Source organism: Euprymna scolopes, chromosome 23 (genome assembly GCF_053919585.1).
Source record: "Euprymna scolopes isolate OS-2025 chromosome 23, ASM5391958v1, whole genome shotgun sequence".
NCBI classification, from domain to species: domain Eukaryota; kingdom Metazoa; phylum Mollusca; class Cephalopoda; order Sepiida; family Sepiolidae; genus Euprymna; species Euprymna scolopes.
Window position 1 is genome coordinate 60025051 of NC_136504.1, and position 22944 is coordinate 60047994.

The 22944-nt window shown below is 34.6% G+C and overlaps 1 protein-coding gene across 1 annotated transcript in view; it reads right to left on the bottom strand.

Moving 5' to 3' along the window:
* The window catches only part of LOC145245938 (peptidoglycan recognition protein 1-like), a 106431-nt gene that overhangs the window by 13711 nt on the left and 69776 nt on the right, over positions 1 to 22944 (bottom strand). The window contains exon 2 of the mRNA XM_080107696.1: positions 18450 to 18674. Coding sequence (XP_079963822.1) covers positions 18450 to 18674 — 225 coding nt within the window. The remainder of the gene's footprint in view (positions 1 to 18449; positions 18675 to 22944) is intronic.

The window sequence follows — 22944 nt, forward strand, 5'->3', positions numbered from 1 at the left end:
GTTTAGAGCGGCTGCTCCATCAACAGCTGTATAATATCGGGAGGTTTGTAGTGCCATGTTGCGCATGGAAAGGGACCCTGCTTTCTTGAAGCCACAGTCCTAGTTGAAGAAAGGTCAGCTGATGGTCTACTTGTGTTGCATGTCTGATACCCTGCATAACCTCTTGTTCAGCTCCCCCTTACCTAACTTAAATTCTTTAAAAACATGATGACAGTACAATAAAAAAAAATAAGCTGAAACTAGGCCTAGGGACAAACAAATCCAACCTGCCTCCTCCCTTGAGGCTTGCATTCACAAACATCCGTGGGCTTAGAACTAATTTAGCTGATGTTGAAGCATTTCTCCTAACAAATACCCCGGATATCTTAGCACTAAGTGAGACTAACCTACACTCTTCCATCCCCTCTAACTACTTTAACATGCCTGGCTATCTCGCACTCTGCCGTAAGGACTCTGACAGACATATGCACGGACTTGGAGTCTACATTCGTAGCATACTCCCCTTGACTAGAGAAACAAACCTAGAATCGGACGATCAAGCCTTTATGTGCTTTAGACTAAACATAAAACATAACATTAGCTACTTTTATTTTCTCTACCGCTCTCCCTCGACCCAGGACTGCACCATAATAAACAAAGTCTCTGACAGCATAGACGCAGCACTCTCCCTCGACACTAGCGCACAAGTACATGTATTTGGTGACTTTAATGTCCACCACAAAAACTGGCTTGGATTCTCTACTAACACAGATGCGGCGGGCAGCACAACACATAGCTTCGCTATATCTCACTCCCTATCACAAATGGTTACGTTTCCAACCCGTTTCCCTGACCAGCAAGAACAACACGCATCACTTCTAGATCTGTTTCTGACATCAGTTCCCGAGGATTGTATAACAAATGCTGACAGCCCACTTGGGAACGCTGATCATGCAGTAATAATGGTCGAAATCGCCGTAAACTCCAGACCCAAAACTGAAGAGCCAGTGGTCAAAACAACGAGATATTATAAAAAGGCTAACTGGGAAGCCATCAGAGATCTTATCAGAGATGCCCCATGGGGAAACATTTTTTCTTTTCCTACTGAACAGTGTGCAAATGAGATCACTGAATGGTTCAAAACAGCAATTGAAGCACATGTTCCCATGCGGAAATTTTATAGCAAGCCCCACTCGCCCCAATGGTTTACTTCTACTTGCGCAACTGCCATTGCTCAAAGGCAGCATGTATACCGCAGACTTAACCGAGATAAGTCCAGTTCAAACAGACATAAGCATATAGAAGCTAGAAGTAACGTAAAGAAAGAAATAGCGACAGCTAAGAGAGAATTTACTGAAACCACTAAAAAACGCATCGAAGCACAAAAATTAGGAACTCGTGACTTCTGGAAAATCTACAACAGTGTAGTAAATAATGGGCAATCAACAATTCCCCCGCTAACCAACAATCACGAGGTTGTTTGCTCAGCAACCGACAAGGTTAATATGCTTGCCAGCCAGTTTGTCTCAAACTCCACACTGGACCCTTTCAACCACCCCATGCCTGACTTTCCTTTGCGGACAGACGCAACGCTAGACGATCTAAAAATCACCCCTGCTCAGATACATGCTATCATAAAAACCCTTGACACTTCAAAAGCATGTGGATCCGATCTCATCCCAGCTGTGCTATTAAAATAGTGCTCAGCCGAAGTAGTTCCAGTTCTCTCCAAACTCTACAACAAATGCCTTAATGGATCCTGCTTTCCGGGCTGTTGGAAAACTGCTTCTGTGGTACCAGTATTCAAGAATTCTGGCGAAAGAACTGACCCATCAAATTATCGCCCCATTAGCCTCCTCCCGCTTTTCGCCAAAATATTAGAGACCATAATTAACCATGCTCTAGTCCGTCACCTTACAGATGCTAAACTTCTGACTGACAAACCATATGGATTTAGACAAGCCCGTTCCACAGCTGACATCCTCACTGTAATCTCTGAACGTATATACCAGTCACTGGACAAAGCAGGGGAGAGCAGAGCGCGATCTCTAGAAATATCCAAGGCTTTTGACAGGGTATGGCATGAGGGTCTCCTCAGGAAAATTAGATCATACGGAATCACTGGTAGAATACTGAACATAATTAAATCCTTCTTAGATGAGAGAAAAATCCAGGTTGTCCTCGACGGTTGTACATCCAAACAATATGATATACATGCGGGAGTGCCTCGGGCGTCTATCCTTGGGCCTCTATTGTTCCTAATATTCATTAATGACCTCTCCGACAAAATTGCCTCTGAGATGGGTATATATGCTGATGACACCGCACTCTATAACAGGCATGACAGGAAAACAAATGAACACATATCTAAAGAAATTGCAAAAACACTAGAGGATGACCTCTAATCTGTAGTGGAATGGGGACAAAAATGGATAGTCACATTCAATGCTGCCAAGACTAAACTGGTTTCCTTCAATAATTACAAGAAACCTTCTCTACCACCAATAGCAATGGCCAGTGACTCTTTATCTGAGAGCACATCTTTCAAACTGCTTCACCTAACGTTCACAGGAAACATGAATTGGAACAATTACATTGAAAGCATTGCCAGGGCCGCTGCGAAGAAGGCAGGCTTTCTCTACCGTGCTAGAAAACTACTAACACCCGAAAGTATCATGTACCTTTATAAGGTCACCATTCGCCCATGTATGGAGTATTGCTGTCACATTTCGGCTGGTGCATCTGCTACTAGTCTGTCGCTCCTAGACAAGGTTCAAAAGAGAGTCGCCAATCTGATAGGCCCTGAACTGGCTTCTAAGCTTTATCCTCTGTCCCATCGACGAAACGTTGCATCCCTTTGCCTGTTCTACAAGTATTTTTATGCTTAATGCTCTGGCGAACTGCAGACACTTGTGCCCCCACAACGTAGACACCCTCGACAAACCCGACAGCCAGCTAAATCTCACCCCCACACAGTAGAGATCCCTGGATGTAAAAGATCTTGCTACGCCAGTAGTTTCTTCCCCAGAACCGCTAGAGTCTGGAATTCCATTCCAGGTCCCTGCTTCCCCAACTGTACTGACATGCAGAAGTTCAAGTGTAACGTGAACCGACATCTTGCTGATCCCAACATAGTGCCCCAGTAGTTGTTGTCCCTGGTAGTAGCCCCCTACACCAAAGTAGCAATGTGTCTTGTTTGTGGTGAAAATGTAATTTAAAAAAAATACACATTTCGCTAATAGTCCAGTTAGACACTAAAACCCTAATTAGAATTAGGCCACAGATGCACCAACAATAGAAATTACAATATTAAAAGAACAAACTCAATTAATATTTTCCATGGCTAGATGAAAAAGCATATATCAATTTTTATATCTTTTATAAAGCTATATATATGCGTATGTATGCGCACGTGTCTGTGTGTGAACTAAAAGGCATTGGAATATGAGCACCATTAATTAACCAATTCAATTCGGCTATCACGCTTGAATAAACATTATGCGAATACAAAAATGAGCAACTCCTCTTTTAAAGTTTTATTAATCTAAGTTAATTATCAAAACAAAAGGAATCCAGCAAATTAAATTGAAACCGAGCATGAATCCCACCACTAAACATTCTCACATCTCTGAGGATAATAACAATTATCTTGGCTAGTTCAAAGAAAATCACTATCACATCCATAAAAGAAAACAATGAGAAAAGTGACTAACGCCATTTAACGAACCAAAAGGGATAATGGCCAACAGTGAGTAAAAAAAGAGATTTTTAGAGTGACGAATTTAACAATCCAGACAAAAAAAAAAAAAAGAAACAAAAGACAAATGTTAAAAAGAATGAAATCAATGTTAAACTATATCAATCTAAAGAAATGATCAAACTTATCAATTAATTCAGTCACATTTATGCAAGGCTTGCTTATAAAATAATTTTATATACATTACTAATTTTTATATGAAAAACAAATTATTAGTAAAATAACCAGTGGGACTAAACTATTTCTAAAATTTTTGGTTATGTTTAGAAATTATGGATCAGTGCTGATATTTGTTTCATGAAATAAAAGGAAACTAAAATAAGAATATCATTTCATAATGTGGTGCCACTTTCTTTATGTACTAATTGTTATAAAATACTAATTGCAACGAAAATTTAATAATTGCTTATGTAGGAACACAAAAAGGTTGAAAATGTTTAGGAGTAGCGGATTGTCAAAAAGAGGATAAACAATATTTAAAAGGTTGGTTATATGCAGGATGATAAATTACTATTAGTTCATAAGTGTTTTTTTATCACAACATAGTGTAAGGGAAATGTAACATAGTGTTATGTTTATATAAATATATTTGAAATGCTTCGCATGCATGCAACTGAACAAGGCTTCATCGTACTTATTCAATAGTTATCCGCCTGCTTAATTTTGTTATGGAAATCGCTTCAGACAACTAATTAAGTAATTTGATGTATAAAGCTAAAAGATAAATATTATTTCAAGATCAAAAAATAGCCAACGCGAAATGTTATATGGATATATCCTAACCCAGACAGCAATTATTTCCCTTTAGTTACAAGCATCACTCATGAAATGTGAAGAGTAGAGGACAAAATAAGCGAAACGAAAGTTACAAGGTTTCCGAAAGTTACGAGGTTTCCAAAGCCCACGTTCTGCTCTCCTTAAAGATATATAGATAAAGAGTCACCCAAGCCTAGTATACATATCTAAAGGCTTTAGAATCTAACTTTTAAAACTATTAGTCCTCTAAGGTTGTATGTAATATTTTTACCTTTCGCATCCTATATATGTTTAGACAAGAGTGTAAATTTAAAATGGTATTGTATGAAATGTGTGACAGAGCACGGACGCGCGTATGACAGCAGCAGCTGTATGCAAATGAGATAGTATTGTGCGAGGTAACGCAACGGCGAGGAAGAAGGAACGAAAAAGATTATTAAAAAGAAAAACGTGACCCGAAGAAGGGTAGAAATAGACGTGTTACGATAGCGACAGCGAAAAACGTATCCTAAACATTGCTGGACAAGGACAGAGTCCCACGTGTTCGGCACGATAGACTCTTGTTAAACACATCAGAGTTCGTGAAGACTTTTGAACAAGAGACCAAACATTACCCTGGAAATACCAGTAAATAAATGTTTGTTATTTCAACTGAAAAAAAATCGAGTTGAATTCTTTTCTTGTCTTTTTTTTCCTTGCGAAACATGGGATCCGCACGTTGCATGCAGACAGACTGCATACAACGTGTGAGTCCCGAAGGTTAACTTGTAAGGGCTACGTTACAAATATGTATTTATGTTTTAAGCGTCTTGACTACAAAGTCGTCTCTATGTGTATGGCTTTAAGATTATTCATCTTGTTATTGTTATTCTTGTTATTCCTATAGCGTAGATTTCTATTTTGTCCGACTATATATTTGTAATGAACACTTTCATTCATTTAAGAATCATCTAATGGATTTCCTGACTGAATAATTGCAGTTAAGGCGTTAACAATTCATAGAACTTTATCAAATTTTCTCTTCATTACACTCAACTATACGTTGTTTTATACTAGGTACATAAGATTATGAAAATCTGATAATATTTCTATTGAATCATTTATTATATTTGTAGGAATCTTTAAGTTTTCGTATATAATTTTAAAGAAAACAATTAGGTATGTCACTTAGGACATTTTTACTAAATGGCGGTTTATTTTTATTCAAAACATCCGACAATACCGATGTTGTTCTGATTTTCTGTAACACACACACACACACACACACACACACACACACACACACACACACACACACACACACACACACACACATGTTATAATGCTCCCTATCTTTGGGAAGTGATATACAAATTACCATTAGCGTATGAAGCGATGCTCTTTGTGTAAACAAATTGAGCTTAGGTACTTTGGACAATGTCAAAAACATTGTTAATTCACTACCCGCATAGCAGCAGCTGTATCGAGCAACGGTTAGAAGCTCCGACTGTCGTTTGGGCGATCGGGTTTCGATGAAGTTTATTATACTTGCGTAAAAATGAAAAACGGTTACACTCGGAGGGAGTGGAGGAAAATGAAAAATAATTTCACGTGACGAGTGGAAAATCCAAAGACGGTAAAATCCAAAATGTTGGTAAAAGTGAAGAATCCGAATGTAAAACAAAAATCCAAAAACATCCCATTAATGGAAGATGTTCACCATTAATCCAAAAGACAGAATTCTGTGTAATTAATCACAAATAGGTTTAAAGGGGAAAATGTGAGTCCGAATTATTTTTTATAAAAAGAATGAACAATTGTCGGGAGACCGATGAAATGGAGTCAAAGCCAGTATAAAACTAGGACTAAAGTGAATAAAAATCAATTGCAACTGAACTATTTTTAGAACAAAAAAGTCAATGTCAGAATAACCCAGACAAAATGATGTTATGGTGATACAATTTTAGGGTAGAAAAAGAGTCAAAATGACAGATAATGACGTTATTATAAAATTATCAGCAGCAGTCACAGGATTGAGGCTGATTATATTGAATGCATGTGGTAATCATAATTAATATTGCTTCTAAATTAGGTGGTGTGAGTTAATTATGAAGATGTATCTATCTAATAAATTGGAAAGTGTATTTAATTAATCAACAGGGATTTTAGTAAGAGGGTAATTATCAAATAAAAGCATGTCAATTGCGTGATGGAGAGATAGAAAGTACAAGGTTGTAATAGATTTTAAAAGTTAAAGAAAGATAAAGCAACATCTAGGGGGATTGGCTGGCACCCACAAGTTCTGCTATAACGCATAAACTAAAAACTGCACACATATACATACGTATATGCACATGCATATATACATACAAGCATATAAGCGCACACATATACAAAAATATAAATGCATAGGTACACATATACACAAATATACATATACGCACATAAGCTTATACAGTCCAACAAAGTCTGCATGTGCTAAGCAGTCAAATAAAGAAGAGAGAAGGTTATAAAAAATTATATAAAGTGCTGAGAAAATGTTTAAAAGAAACCTATAATTTTATACAATTATGTATCTAATGGGTTAATGTTAAAGCTATGCAATTTCAAATTGGTGATATTTAAATTTGGTTTTATGTTTGCAATTGGAGATTAGTTAACTTTTAATATTTATTATATTGTTACATTCGGGGTAATTATTGTTTAGCTTCGGATGTGCAAAAATGACATCACTTAGAGTCTGGATTGTCAGACTTACCCATTTTCAGGATAGCCCATTTAATTGAAAAAGGAGTTTTATTAGACTTGATTTTTGTAAATTAATGTTCTTAGAAAAGTTCCTTAGTTACTATTAGAGTTTTGGTTAGATATTCTTATCTTTAATAAAGTTGAAGTAGCGGCAATATATGTGTGGGTTTTACTAGGTGCTCGAAACCTGTTATTAATTTGTTGATTTGTACTGTGGTTTGATGTGGGGAGATGGTTTAAATTTTGTTCATTGTGGTGAGCACTGGTCAGATACATAAGTGCTGGGATATTTTTTTACGAGTGGATTATAAGTGTTATTAGTGTCAGGGTGATTGTAAGGAAACTTATTATTATTATTATTATTATTATTATTATTAGTATTAGTAGTAGTAGTAGTAGTAGTAGTAGTAGTAGTATTGTTGATTGTTGATTGTTGACTGTGTAATTCGCTTATTAGATCAGTGATTCTATCAGATGGTTCATGGGAGAAGAACTGAACGACAGAATCTTTGTGTCTGTTGTGGGAGAGTTATGGGGTAGCTTGGTGATCGTGCATGAATATATAACATCTCTATGGTTGTAATCATTATTGAGGGGGTACTTCATCTTGTTGTTACAGCTGCAATTGTTTTGGGACTTAATCGGAAATGGATTTTGGGGGCTGATTTGAATTTTTATTTACATGTTATAATTCTTGGTGCTAAATTAGACATAGTTGAATAAGAAATCCTTATTGAGTTTTTATTAAAACTAGAATTATAAGAATAAAACAGTTTTGTACAATGTAAAAAAATTCTTTAGGCATGTTGTTTTGACATTTCAGCTAAGTGGAGAATAAAAACAAATATTTTCTTGCTTCTAAGGCGGTTTAGTGGGTTAGGGATGTTACGAGTAGTGTATTGGTTCGGATTGTAGTGGTTGCGTGGTTCATTGTTATTGATTGCAGTAGATCCTGTTATTTGAATTGGTTTATTGCAAATCATATTGTGTGTGAATGCGGATTTCAGACGGCAAACAGAGAGGTATGATGAGTGTATGTAATTTTTTCTTTGCTGGCATTTTGATTAAAAGTTATTTTTGTCGGCAGGAAAAGTAGAAATTCTTCTGGAAACGGATGCTACTATGGACTTTGTAAGTGAATTCAGGTGGTTAGAGGACTTCTGAATGTATGAGTATAAGGTTGGGGTTATGGTAGGCCTCGGTGTTAAGATGGAGTGTGATGTGTAGAAAATTTGAAGTTTTTTATTTTGTTTGGTTCGATAACTATAGAAAGGTCGAAGTTATTAAACAATATATAATTTTTAATTGTTTTGTTGTACTCTCTTTATATATATACTAGCAAAAGTATCCGTCGTTGACTGGGTTCAAGAACAGCCTACAGAATATGGACTCAGATTTATGAAAGTATGATAGGTTATGAAAAGGAAGGGTTGTAAAGAGATAGCTTCGAATTTGGGGGTATCAAAACCAAAGCAAAATATGATGAAAGTAAAAATAAAATAGGTAAACCCCATAATTTTTCAGTTTGAAGAAATATGGTATAATAAAATTATGGGGTGTTCGTTCGCATTGAAACATTGAAACACTTATCACAATATTCTGTGGATCTATATTAAAAAAAAACTTGTTAAACTTTGTGACATATTTTCATTCTATGGAGGTCAGGTGCGAACGAACACCCCATAATTTTATTATACCATATTTCTTCAAACTGAAACATAATTATCAAAGTATACTTACACAGATAGATATGAAAAGTCTTTATTAAAGTTTGTGCCTATTTCCATTCTATGGAGGCCAGACGCTATTGCAGAACCCACAATTTTATTATACCATCCCTATTTAAGTTAAAACATACTTATCAAAGTATTCTTATGTACATCTATATCAAAAACACTTGTAAACGTTTTTTTTTAAATTTTTATTTCCATACTTTGTGGACCAGGCGCGAACGCAGACCCTACAATTTTAATGAACCACCGTTCTGCCAGATCAAACATACCCATTCCTGTGTCTCGATACATATACTATTATTATATGTGATTCGTTTTCTATAATAGTCAACCATATAGGAGCCTATTCGTGACCAGACACACACACAGACGTTCAGCTTTTGTATATATATATATATATATATATATATATATATATATATATATATATATATATATATATATATATATATACAGTGATGATCATATTTATTGGCACGGTAAAATAAAAGTTAAATTTTGTCTAATAAATTCTAAAAAAGGGATTAAATTAAAGAAAATAACAAAGTATATTATGTATTTTTAACTGGCCTTTCCGATGCAGCAATCGGATTTTAGAAAAAATAAATAACAAAGGAACAACAAACATAATTGCAAAAAACCCTTGTTCAAAATTATTGGCACGATTTATTTAATAATCAATTGTATAGCCTTTGGCCTTGATTACCTTCCTCAGTCGCTTTTCATAGTTTACAACCAAGTTGTTGCACTCTTCAGTAGTAATTTTAGCCCACTCTTCCTGACAATAATCCTCCAATTGAATAAGATTCTTAGGCTTCCTTTGCATTACCCTCAATTTTAATGTTCTCCATAAATTTTCAATTGGATTAAGGTCTGGGCTTTGTGATGGCCACTCCAAAACATTAATATGATTGTCCTCAAGTCATTTCTTAGTCAGTTTAGCCGAATGCTTTGGGTCATTATCTTGCATGAACCACCAACGACGACCAAGTGAGAGCTCTTTAGCAGAGTCTTTCAGGTTTTCATCCAATATTTTAACATAATCTTCCTTTTTTATGCTACCTGTGACCTTAACAAGTCGCCCTGGTCCAGAGGCAGCAAAGGATCCCCAAAACATCAAACTGCCTCCACCGTGCTTCACTGTGGGTATGGTATTCTTAGGCAGGAAAGCTTCGCCAGATTTTCTGTAAATATAAGACACTTTATTATGGCCAAATAACTCTATTTTCGTTTCGTCAGTCCATAGAACACGTTTCCAGAATGCAACATCTTTATCAATATGACGTTTTGCAAAGGCTAGCCTTGCTTTCAGGTGCATAGGCTTCAATAAGGGAGTCTTTCTCGGACGACATGCTTTTAAACCAGCTCTCTTCAAAACTCTACCAACTGTATGTCGAGATACATTCACTCCAGAGGTGCTCTGTTCATCAACAATCTCCCCAACAGAGATCCTTGGGTTTTGTTTTACTTGTCGAACAATTTTCCGTTCATCTCTTGGGAAAAGAATCCTTTTTCTCCCTCTACCCTCTAAACTCAACGTGGCCTTGCGATTTGAACTTGTTTATTATGGCTCTAACAGTGGATTTGGGAAGGTTTAGATTCTTTGAAATCTTATCATAGCCCTCCCCATTGGTATGGCATGCTACAACAAGCTTCCTGACGTCTTCGCTGTGTTCCTTAGTTTTAACCATGGCGATTGAAAATTATAATTTAGTCACTTATAATAGTTTAAATAAATCGCTATCTAAAAATTATCTGAAAAAAATTATTCACTGAATTAGCGTTAAACAAGCATAATATGGCTATAAAAAAGTTCAGAAAGCACGTAAACCGGAAATTGATTGATATTATACTGATACTAAAAGAAAAACAAAGCTGTGCCAATAATTTTGAACAAGGGTTTTTTGCAATTATGTTTGTTGTTCCTTTGTTATTTATTTTTTCTAAAATCCGATTGCTGCATCGGAAAGGCCAGTTAAAAATACATAATATACTTTGTTATTTTCTTTAATTTAATCCCTTTTTTAGAATTTATTAGACAAAATTTAACTTTTATTTTACCGTGCCAATAAATATGATCATCACTGTATATATATATATATATATATATATATATATATATATATATATATATATATGACTTCTCAACTGCTTTCCAGGGACCATACATTTGTCTTTAATGAGTTCTTTGGTAGGCTTACACTGTTCAACTAAACGCGTATAAGACGTGCATGAATATGTATCTGAATAAAATATTATGAGTGTGAATGAATTACATTTTCTGGTTTGTAATGATAGCTAACGATGTATATATATATATATATATATATATATATATATATATATAGTGTAGAGTGGTTCAGCATTAAAATTTACGTCATGATTATTGTCATCAAATACACTATGCACGTCTGGGATCGTATCGGATAAGAGAAATCCCTAAGATCATTCAAGTGTGTAGTTTGGATGAGTTTAAGTTAGAGTCAATAAACTATCGCTTTAAACTGTCTGAAACTGATAACAACATTTGTTCAGGACACCCACCTCCAGTCATCCTGAAGACCTCATAAATCTCATAAACTAGGCTCCTTTTTTATCGTGTCGTTGAACTGGTATGCAAGAAAGCATGAGACTATAACAATGACCGCCCACAGAGATTAATTAGTGACGATTGTCAGTGTTAGAGCAAAGACTTGTACACTCTTCTAATATATTTGTACATGAACTAATATGTTTATTTTAGGAATGACCAATGAAAATTTTTGGTTATTTGATTGTTTTATTTTACGGTACATCAAGTCTTTTCGTGTTGTTCGCGAACAAAGCAATATCGTCTGCGTAATCTGCATCAGTTATGTGTGCTGATTGATGACGTCTGTTTCTGGATTCATTTAGGGTGAAGCCTAGCATGTTGTGTATATCAACAGAGGTGCGAAGTACAAAGTCAAGACAGACAATGAAAAGAAAAGGGGCAAGAGTAGCTCCTTGTAGAACCCTAGTGCGGATGTCGAAAAATTCAGTGTCACCATCTGGGGACCTGACCATTGCTCGAGTGTGCTCATATAGCATCATGATAGCATTAATGACTTCATTTGGAATGCCATATGCTTTATATGCTGGCCATTTTTCCTCTATGTACAGAGTCGAATGCTTTGGAGAAATCTATCAAGATCATGACGGCCTCAATGTTTTTTTGCTTTGACTCCTTCAATCAGTCTCCTAACAGTAAGTATTTGACAAGTAGTAGAGCGATTCTTTCTAAATCCATTTTGGTTCTTCCTGAGCACTTCTTCGATCTTTGGTTGGATACGGTTGAGAAGCATGGCATTGTAGAGTTCTGCTGCAATTGTAGTGAGTGTTATTCCTCTGTAGTTGCTTGGTATGCTTAGGTCACCCTTCTTGGGGAAAGGAAGTATGCATCCTTCCCTCCATATATGAATAATTTTTTGATTATATACAGAATTGCATGAATTAAGAAGTATGTCATTAAAACTTCCATACTTCAGGAGGTATGTTATCTAAGCCTGCAGATTTACGATTCTTGGTCTTCTTTAGTACATTTAGAAGTTCCTCCATTGTAAAATCACTCTTCTCAATATTAAGTTCCTGTACAACAATCGGCTGAATTGGTTGGTCTGTAACTTCTGGTTTGTTTCCGAGTAGCTTTCCAAAATATGCTTTCCATTTTGGACATGCATTTTCTGGAGTGTTTGCCTTTAACTTAGCTCTGGCAGGTGGTTTGCGCCCAGATATCTCATTTACTACTTGCCAAGCCAGATAGGATTGTTTGTTATCTGCTGCATTCTGGATTCGATGTATTTGTTCTTGAACATACTTCTGTTGTTTTGATAGGTACATCATACTAAGCTCTTGAAGCGCCTGCTTCCTTAACTTTGTATTCTGTCGAGTGGAGTATTTATGTTGCAAACACTGTTACGTAAGCTAGAAAAGTCTGCAAATGACATTGGTCTCCACATAAATGCGGATAAGACAAAGTTTATGACTTTCAATGTGATGGGAGAGATCAGGGCTTTGGATGGATCAACGCTGAAAGAAGTCGCTGAGTTTACGTATCTGGGCAGCAACATAGTTTCCACAGAGAGAGATATCGGAATTCGCATCTCAAAAGCATGGACCACATTGGACGGGCTACATTCAGTATGGACTTCGAAACTGGCTGACAAACTAAAAAGGCAGTTCTTTAGGGCAGTGGTAGAGTCTGTCCTTGTTTACGGTGCTAAAACCTGGACACTCACCAAAAGATTGGAAAGAAAACTAGACGGCACATACACCCGTATGCTGAGAACAATATTTAATATATCTTGGCAAAATCATCCCACGAAGCAGCAACTTTATGGCAATCTACCTGCCATGTCTAATACCATCAGAGAAAGACGCCTACGATTTGCCGGTCATTGTCTGAGGAGCAAGCATGAATTGGTGAGTGATGTATTGCTATGGACTCCACGACACGGACGCGCAAGCAGAGGGCGACCTAGATCCACGTACATCCAACAAATAGCACACGACGTAAACTGTGAACCTGAAGATCTGAGGCAACTGATAGAAGACAGGAAACTCTGGAGAGAAAGAGTCACATTGGTCCGGGCAATGATGATGATGATGATGATGATGATGATGATGATGTCTTTTCGGGTTATGTAATGCCGTATCACATAATTTTGGAAATAAGGTTTTATGATTATATCTCTTTATATTTTCTAATATTTATTCATGATGTTTTGTTTAACTGTTTTGCTTTTCAGTTGATTAACCTTTTTAAGGCTATTTAAAGCTGTATCCAGTAATGTTTGGGAAAGATAGTTTTATGCTTCAAGTTCTTTAAATATCCAAATATACTGTTTGATTTGATTGTTTTGTTTTACGGCATTTGAACCCTTTTCGGGTTATTTAATGCTGAATCCAGTAATTTAAAAAATATATATTTATGCTTCAATGCATTTAAATATGCAAATATTTATTCATAGTGGTTGAGATCGTTGTTTTATAGAGGAAAATTGTTTTGTTTCTTTTGTGTGTAAACATACACAGAGTGACACGATAAAATTTTCGCCCAAGAAAAGACATGATTCCATTTCCGTTTTCTTTTCTTTTTTGTTGCAGACTATCTACTAGTGCCAATTTTTTACAAATCCCAAGATTATCATGTCTGAAAGTGACACGATGTTTAACGAGCGAGAGCGGAGATGCGCCGCTGTAAAACTCACGCTCTTTACCGATCCAAGTTATGACAATAGGACCATTGCCACCACTCTCAAAATTCTTTACTGGATTGCCACGAATAACTGGGACGTGCCCAGAGTGACGAAAAGTTTCCAGCCACGGTTATAGTCTTTGGTATGGTTTCAAGTGATGGCCACATCATACCACCTCACATCTTCGAAGTTGACTTGAAAGTCAATACCAAAATCTACCTGGATTTGTTGAAGAGTGTGGTGATCCCCTGGTGCAATTAGGTGACCGGTGGCAGGCCCTGGATGTGACAACAGGACTCAGCGTCGGTCCACAATTCAAAAGAGACCCAGGCTTGGCTCGAGAAAGAGTGCTACCCTTCTCTCACTAGCCCCTCCTCTTTTCCTGACCTGAACCCGCTGGACTACTTCGTTTGGTCATACCTCGAGAAGATCACAAACATAATTTCCCACAAGACCAACGCTAGCCTGGTCGCTGCCATCCGCCGAATATTCGCCAACTGCCCGTCGGCGCTTGTAGAAAAGGCATGTTCCCAGTTTCGGACCCGTATCGAGGCGGTGATTGAGGCTGAATGCGACGACATTGAATATGATATTAGCTCTTCTATATAATTAAGTTACCTGCATTTATTTTTCAATAAAAGTTTTAAAATAAAGCTGTACTGCCACCCTGTGCATATGCCTAACTTTATTATTGTTTACGAAATTTGAACCGCTCAATAGATACTATTTTTTAAAAGTTATAATTTGCAAACGTTTTTTTTTTTTTTTTTTTATTTGGACTCTGAAAAAAAAACGCGCCAAAGCTTTAAGTAACAAAACATAAAGTAAGGTTTCATCAATATTTTTTTAAGACAGTAGATAGGTAAATGGTCATTGAAAAGAATGAAAAAAAGACATGACGTCATCAGCGATTAAAAACTAGCAATGTTCAAACTTTGACAAACGATTAAAAATTAGCAATGTTCAAACTTTGACAAACACGTAATTAAAAAAAATGTATTAAAAAGAAAACATGTTATGTGCATATTATGACTTTAATAATTTGTTAATTTAATAATTTAATGTCATTGTGTTCGTAGGCTTAATTGCAGAACCATAAAAAAACATGACGTCATGCTTGACGTCACAGGTATATTAGTATTATTGACACAAGGTCATGTGAGGTTTTTAAAAGCTAGCGAACCAAGAGAAGTTTATTCTGACCTGCTAAAAATGCATGAAGAGTCCTGTCGGCATTCCTCCGAAGGGTAACTTCAGACGATGAGGAATAAAGTAACCTATTCTTAACGAGAGAAAGTAAAGCTTGTGAAAGTGAACCTCCTAGAACTGCACAGAACCACATTTCAGTTTCAACATGACCCAAATTCTGTCAATCTGATTGCTGATGGCTTATTCGCAACTAGCATGAAATGCGTTTGTGCAAAGTTGCCTCTAGGTAAAAAGAGAGTCAGGAGAAAGTCGTGTTTCGATAATTATGCTTAATGTGAAGATGAACGACGTGTGTGTTTAGCGGGTATAAAGGCGTTCGGGAATAAGTAGTGAGCACTCTTCAAAATGTTTTGCTTTTATGGTTTCTATTTACTTGCCTCTCCACGAGGGCATGGCCAGGCACCAAGTCGATTTTTAATATGGAGAAAATTAACACATACATACACACAACTGACGCTCTAGCTTGAGACCAAACAAAATAATTTCTCAATTTTGAACATGTATGTATAAATGTAATGTATACCATCAAACACAAAAGTATAAGTCCTAGTCCTTGGAAATATAATGAGAAAAGTAGATAGTTTGTCCCTATTTACTTGCCTTCCCACGAGAATAAAGATAGGCACACTTCGCACGCTGTGTCTAGTGATAACGGACACCCACGCCGGTCAGAGCGCAAGAAATCTTTGATCATAAATAGACGAGGGGTGATATCCTTAGTATCTGATAAATCTGAGCCCCCTCCCCCCAAAATGGTATAAAATTCGATTCCACCTTTTCTGACCAGGGCACTTACTCCCTGAATTTCCAGCCATGATTGTAAACACTTTAAGCGGAATCTAAATATCTCTGTAGAATGTGGCGTAACTTTATGAATTTCAATGCACGCAAGGCAAAAAGTTTTGATTGCGTTCCCATTGTAATGAACCTAGCAGATATTTATACTCCATTATTTCTAAACGAACGTTATTTTTAATAGTAAATTGTACAGACCGATATTGAGCATATCGTAGAATGTTCAGGAGTTCCAGCTAGTTTATATAATAATACGCTAAGACATTTCAAGTCTGTACGTTATCACCTTTCAAACATATAAAAAAAATGAAATCAATCCATCAGCAAAGGTGGTGATTGATCATTAATCTGATGTTTCTAAGTTAAAAGAATCCAATTTTAGCCATTTTAAAATGAATTGTTCCTAAATCAAATTAGTTGTTCATTCAACTAAAACAAAATATATTTACATGAATACATTTAAATTGTAGAATTCGTTTTTATTGATTTTAAGAATATTTATTTGTTTATACATTTTAAAAAGTAGCATTCTTTTTTATTGATTTTAAGAATATTTATTAATTTATACATTTTAAAAAGTAATATTCGTTTAAGTGATTTAAATAATATTTATTTATACATTTCAAAAGATAATATTAGTTTTTATTGATTTTAGTATTTATTTATTTATACATTTGAAAAAGTAGTATTCGTTTTTATTTATTTTAAGAATATTTATTTATTTATTTACACATTTCAAAAAGTAATATTCGTTTAATTGATTTTAAGAATATTTATTTATATATTTTAAAATGTAGCATTCGATTTTATTGGTTTTTATAATATTTATTTGTTTATACATTTTATAAGGTAGTATTCGTTTTTGTTGATTTTAATAATATTTATTTATTTATTTATACATTTAAAAAGTAGTATTCGTTTAATTTATTTTAAGAATATTTAATTATACATTTAAGAAAGTAATAGTCGTTTAATTGATTTTAAGAATATTTATTTATTTATACATTTTAAAAAGTAGTATTCATTTTTATTGATTTTAAGAATATTAATTTATTCATACATTTCAAAATAGAAATATTGATTTTAAGAATATTTATTTATTTATTTGTACCCGTTAAAAGTAATTATCGTTTTTGTTGATTTTAAGGACATTAATCTTGCAATTACTTTTATGGTAAGAAGGCCGAATATTTATTTGATGGTAAAAAGATAGAATTATTGTTTTAAAATAATTAAATTTCTACAACTTAAATCAACAAGAGATATATTCGTTTTATTTATCTATATAATATTCTGCCACGTTTCTTGCTTAGTTAATCCGTACATTACACTTTGCAAAAGACTAAATACAATTTTCGAAAGCCAAACTGCTGGAAAAATCACTACATTCGCGAAATTTGGCTTTAAAAAGGCCAATCTAGTAACCCATTAAAAGAATATGAAAGTAGCCTGTATTTGCTGTAGCATCGTTTTCGAATATCATTATAATAATATATGATCATTATTGTAATTGTGTGAGAAAGGAACTCGTGGTAATTTTGACGTGCATAAGTTTTCGGTCGAAGAAAGAAATGTTACATAATAAAGGGGCATTCAAGTGAAACAGGGCAAAAAAGAACATTGTCTGCAAGAAGTGCTGGACTGAAAAAGTAAATTAAAGATTGTCTCTTAAAATGTTGTTTTATTTTTTGTATTGAACTATGTAGCACAATATTATTTTCTAGGTATTTATTAATACCTATAAATTTATCTCATTTAGGTCAGATCGATATTTCAAATATAATAGGCACTATTTTTATAGAAATGTTAATAAATTCACATTTACTGTATGTCATTAGTTTTTCTGTCCAAAAACCTAATTTTTTGCGCTACCCAAAAAATGCTAGTTTTATCGAAACACTCTAACCAACGTTTTTATTGATTATAAGAATATTTATTTATTTATACATTTCAAAAATTAGTATTCGTTTCATTTTTATTGAACTATGTAGCACAATATTATTTTCTATGTATATATTAGTGCTTATTAATTTATCTCATTTGGGTCAGTTCGATAAGGTGTTTACTGTATATAATTCTTTAAGGTGCTTACTATATATAATTCTCATTTTTTGGAATTTCCAAAAGTCCAGCAAGGTTAAAAAATATTTCGCGAGCTATGGAAAAGGAAGTGTATTTTTCTTAATAACATTGATCATGGAAGACATTTATTCTTCCAAAAGGAATATTATTATTTACATATGCATCATGCATATTATTATAGACTTGATTACTTACCCCTGCCGTCCATGTGCAAATCTTGAACATCTTTGACTGCTTTTATGCATGCATCGCGAGTAGTACAACTCGACATTGCCGTGTGGTGGATGAAAACGTATTTCACCGGTAATACCATGGAAACGACATCTTTGGGTGGCTTTGCGCCCCAATCTTTGCGCCCGACCAGTTCGTATTCATTGCATGTGTCATTAGGCGCAACAGTATTAACGGGTGGAACAGTCGCTATGGAAAAACAAACAAAAAAAGCTTTATTAAAATAAATACCGGTTGCGTGAATAGGATATAACAATACACGAATATTAGAAAAATAAAGTTCATAAAAATAAGTTTGAAGACATTTACCTAAAATGTGATGTTTCTGCCTTCCTGCATATATATATATATATATATATATATATATATATATATATATATATACATATATATATACATATATATATATATATATATATATGTCTAAACAGGGTAGAAGAATCAAGTCTGTATAAAAAATGACGATGGATCAATGAACCCTAATGCACACACGTAATCCTAAATGTATACTTTCAATGGGGATGGAAAGGTAACCTTGGGTTTACTTTCTGCAGCCTCGTAACTCTTGCTTTCGTTTATTTTGTCCTTTGGTCCTCATATTCCATGAGCGATGTTTCTTACAAAGGGGGGATAATTGCTGCATTCTGGGTTGGAATCTATCCATAAAACATTTATCGTTGGCAAGTTTTTAACATTGAGCTCCTTACATCAAATGGCTTCATTCTTTTTCTGGAGCGATTTCTATTTCTAAAAAATTTGAAAATATTGATTCTTTCAATTAATGCTGGACACACTTTAGGCTGTTTTAGTCTGTGACATTAATTCAACTCATAGCTTTACTCCACCCAGAGGAATCATTTTTTCTTTAAAGGCATGCATTTTAAACTATTTGTGCACCAGTAGATAACGCGACCTGGCGCGAGAGAGTCAAGAAGATCCGGGACACTACCATAACTAAATAATGACAATATCCATAGACAAGCGCTTGTTTCGTCTTATAAAGATTAATCAGTGTGGCTATAAACTGACCCACTGACCGTACGGTTCGAACATAAATTTTCTCTCTCTCTCTCTCTCTCTCTCTCTCTCTCTCTCTCTCTCTCTCTCTCTATCTATCTATCTCTTTTTATATATATATATATATATATATATTATTTACTATAATAATTATTAAATAGTTACAGATACTAGTGTTTCATCCTTTCGCAAAGTGTCACGATTACTGCCGGTTGGGAGATTCGAACCCGACAATGAAGTCATCTTTGACTCCGTTAGCAAGGAACAAATTATCTCGGCCAACCTAATATTAATCTATATAATTATAAAGCTCAAATGACCTTGTAACGGGTGGTGTTATCCACATGCGGTTTCCGACTTCCGGTTGCGCAAGCGTACATAAACATAAACCCATAACAGCGTAAACAAATAAACACAAATCACTACTTTTGCAGAATTTGACCTGCGCACTGAAATATTAACGTTATTATTTAGAAAGTATTATTTAACTTGGGAAGGGTGGGGATGTTTTGAAACTATTCTGTATTACAACTATACTGTCGCAATTTTATTACAAATAAATCAACTTTGACTCGTTGGCAACCATAATAATCGACGCGACAATAAAACGTATTGTTTTGCTGTGTACGTTTTCAGCGTGCCAATTGGGATTTTTTTTTTCGCGTTTAAAATCGTTAAAACCTGATAAGAAGTCTCACTTAATTAAGCGAAAGGATAACAAAAGTTTTCTTAAAAACACTCAAATTGTACAAAAAATGATGTAAATAGAAAAGCATTGTCTTAATTAGTTTTATTGACCTTATTATTATTAACATATCAATTAAATATTTGACTTAATGGATCATGAACATTTGTTTAAAATTGATGAAAAAAAAGTTACATTTTATTTTCATTTCCTATTTAAAAAGCCATTCTTAACATGGGGAGAGTGTTTTTAACTATTCTGTACTTTCAACTAACAATTTCATTTTAAAAAGATATATCAAAATTTGAATTTAATTTTAAGTATAATGGTGTCTTTTCAGTGAACATTTACCTATAAGTATGACAAACCACTTATAATTCAATGGCTGTAAGTTTTCTTTTTCAAAAATAAACAATTATAAACATATACTCACAGAAATAGAAATCTATCTATATTCTTTTTTCATTTTAATATACTTTCATAGAAATGTTTCTATTATGTCACAAAAAAAACTATTTTCTTTACGTCACAAGTGTCACGCTCATACATTAATTCCACAGCTAATATAACTTACTGACCCAACGGGTCACGGGTAGTCTAGTATTAATATATATATATATATATATATATATATATATATATATATATATATATATGTGTGTGTGTGTGTGTGCATGTGTGTGTGTATGTGTGTCGATAGTATATTAGTATCGATAATCAAAATTAACATCTTACGCAGCCTAACATGACGTGCATTTGAGAAAGGCCCAACATATAAAATCAACAGTATATTCTTTAATATAACAGTGACGCGTTCGAAATACATGTTTCCTTGTACAGCACAATTGAACCATGATACTTGACTTTTCCATTTTAAACTTATTTTCAAGCCATTTCCACCGCACAAGCAGTAATATCAAGTATATAAAATCAATAGTAGGATTTTGATACGAAAGGGGCGATATCAAAATGAATGTTTCTGTTTACAGCACAGTTGAAACATGATACTTGACTTTTGCATTTTAAACTTTTACTCAAGCCATTATATAAAACATAATTTTATAAACACAAGAGTAGCTTCTCTACAGTGCAATGTAGACTACAATGTATTGTAGACTAAGTCCTAACTTCCTCCCGGTGCTGCGCGATGTGCCCCCAACTAGAGCAGACGATGAATCAATTTGATAAAAACAAATTGGCGACTTCACAGATTTCGATGGCAATAAAATTATGGGAGTGTGAAATATTCGTGGATCATCATTTAATTGCGAGCAACGTCGGGTCTCCCTGCTAGTTGGCTATAAAACTGTTATCGATTACTGAAGAAATGACAACTTTTCCAAAATCGTATTATGCATCACTTTTGAGGAAATGCCATCAAAATCAAGAAGCGGGGTAAAATCAGCAAAGGTATCCTCATCTTGCAAGACAACACTCCGGTCTGCAACGCGCATATCGCCAGGTCAGAAACACGGAAGTAGGGCTATGAAATCCTCCCTATTTTGCTCTTACTTTCTTGGCCGCTGTCTTTCACTTTTTGAAACTATAAAGTTGTTTTTGTAAAGGAAAGCGTTTTCTAAATGATGTAGCATTAATTTCAGGAGTCACATCTTGTGGTGTTCCAGGAAACAGTCAGCAGAGCTCCAGTAAACGATGAAAGAAATGCGTAACTCTGGCTGGTTCCTATGTAGAGAAAGAACTGTGCAAAGTTTCGTTGCTCTATTGCTATGAAAAGTGACACAGGGGTATTACTTATTGAACGTCCTTTGTACAGGGTGTCCACAAGTCACTGAAGAGTTTTGAACTTAAGTGGATTCTTTATTTTTGATGATATTTTTCTGTAATTTTAACACAATTTAACTAAGACATTGCGAAATTAAAAAAAAAAGTGCAGAAGTCAAACAATCTTTATTAAAAAATAGTGTCTTTTAAATGTTGACCATTATCAGCATCGCATATTTGTGCTTTTTCCGAAGCATTATTCATGACAGATTGCAGAATCTCTGGATTGCGATTTAACTCCCTTATTTCGTTCCTGATGTTTACCTTCAATTCTTGCAAGGTTTGGGTTTGTTAAAAAATTGGGTTTGTTAAAATAGACTCTTTCTTTAAGATGGCTTGAAAATTCCGTCGATAAGCTCTTTGAATCAAAACAATGTACCCCTGATTTTGGTAAAACAATTTCACAACTTTCATACGTTGTTTAATGCTATACTTATCCATAATTAATTTCAAAAAATATTATCTGTAAAATATCTGAAATAGAGGAAAAAATAATCATGACAAATATTTTCAACCATTCAGTGGCTTTTTGAACACCCTATATATATAATATATATATATATATATATATATATATATATATATATGTGTGTGTGTGTGTGTGTGTGTGTGTGTGTGTGTGTGTGTGTGTGTAAAATGTAGATCGTTGTGTATCTATATATTAATACCGTAGAGTCTTTAGCGCACGTACGTAGATGTATCACAGTTTTCACATTATAAATTATCTAATAGGGAGATCCTACTTATTAAAAAGGTGGACAGAAGATGATAATATACTACGAGCATTGAATTAGTATATGCAATGCTAATTTTATGTTCCTAGTATGTTATCGTCTTCTGTCCTCCTTTTGTAGAATATATAGAATCGCCTGATCACCGAAGATGCAACGTAAAAATATATGGTAAACTACATGATGTCGATTTTGGGCCGTACGTTTTTGATGTTTCGGCTAGGATCCAAGGGCAGTATCTGTT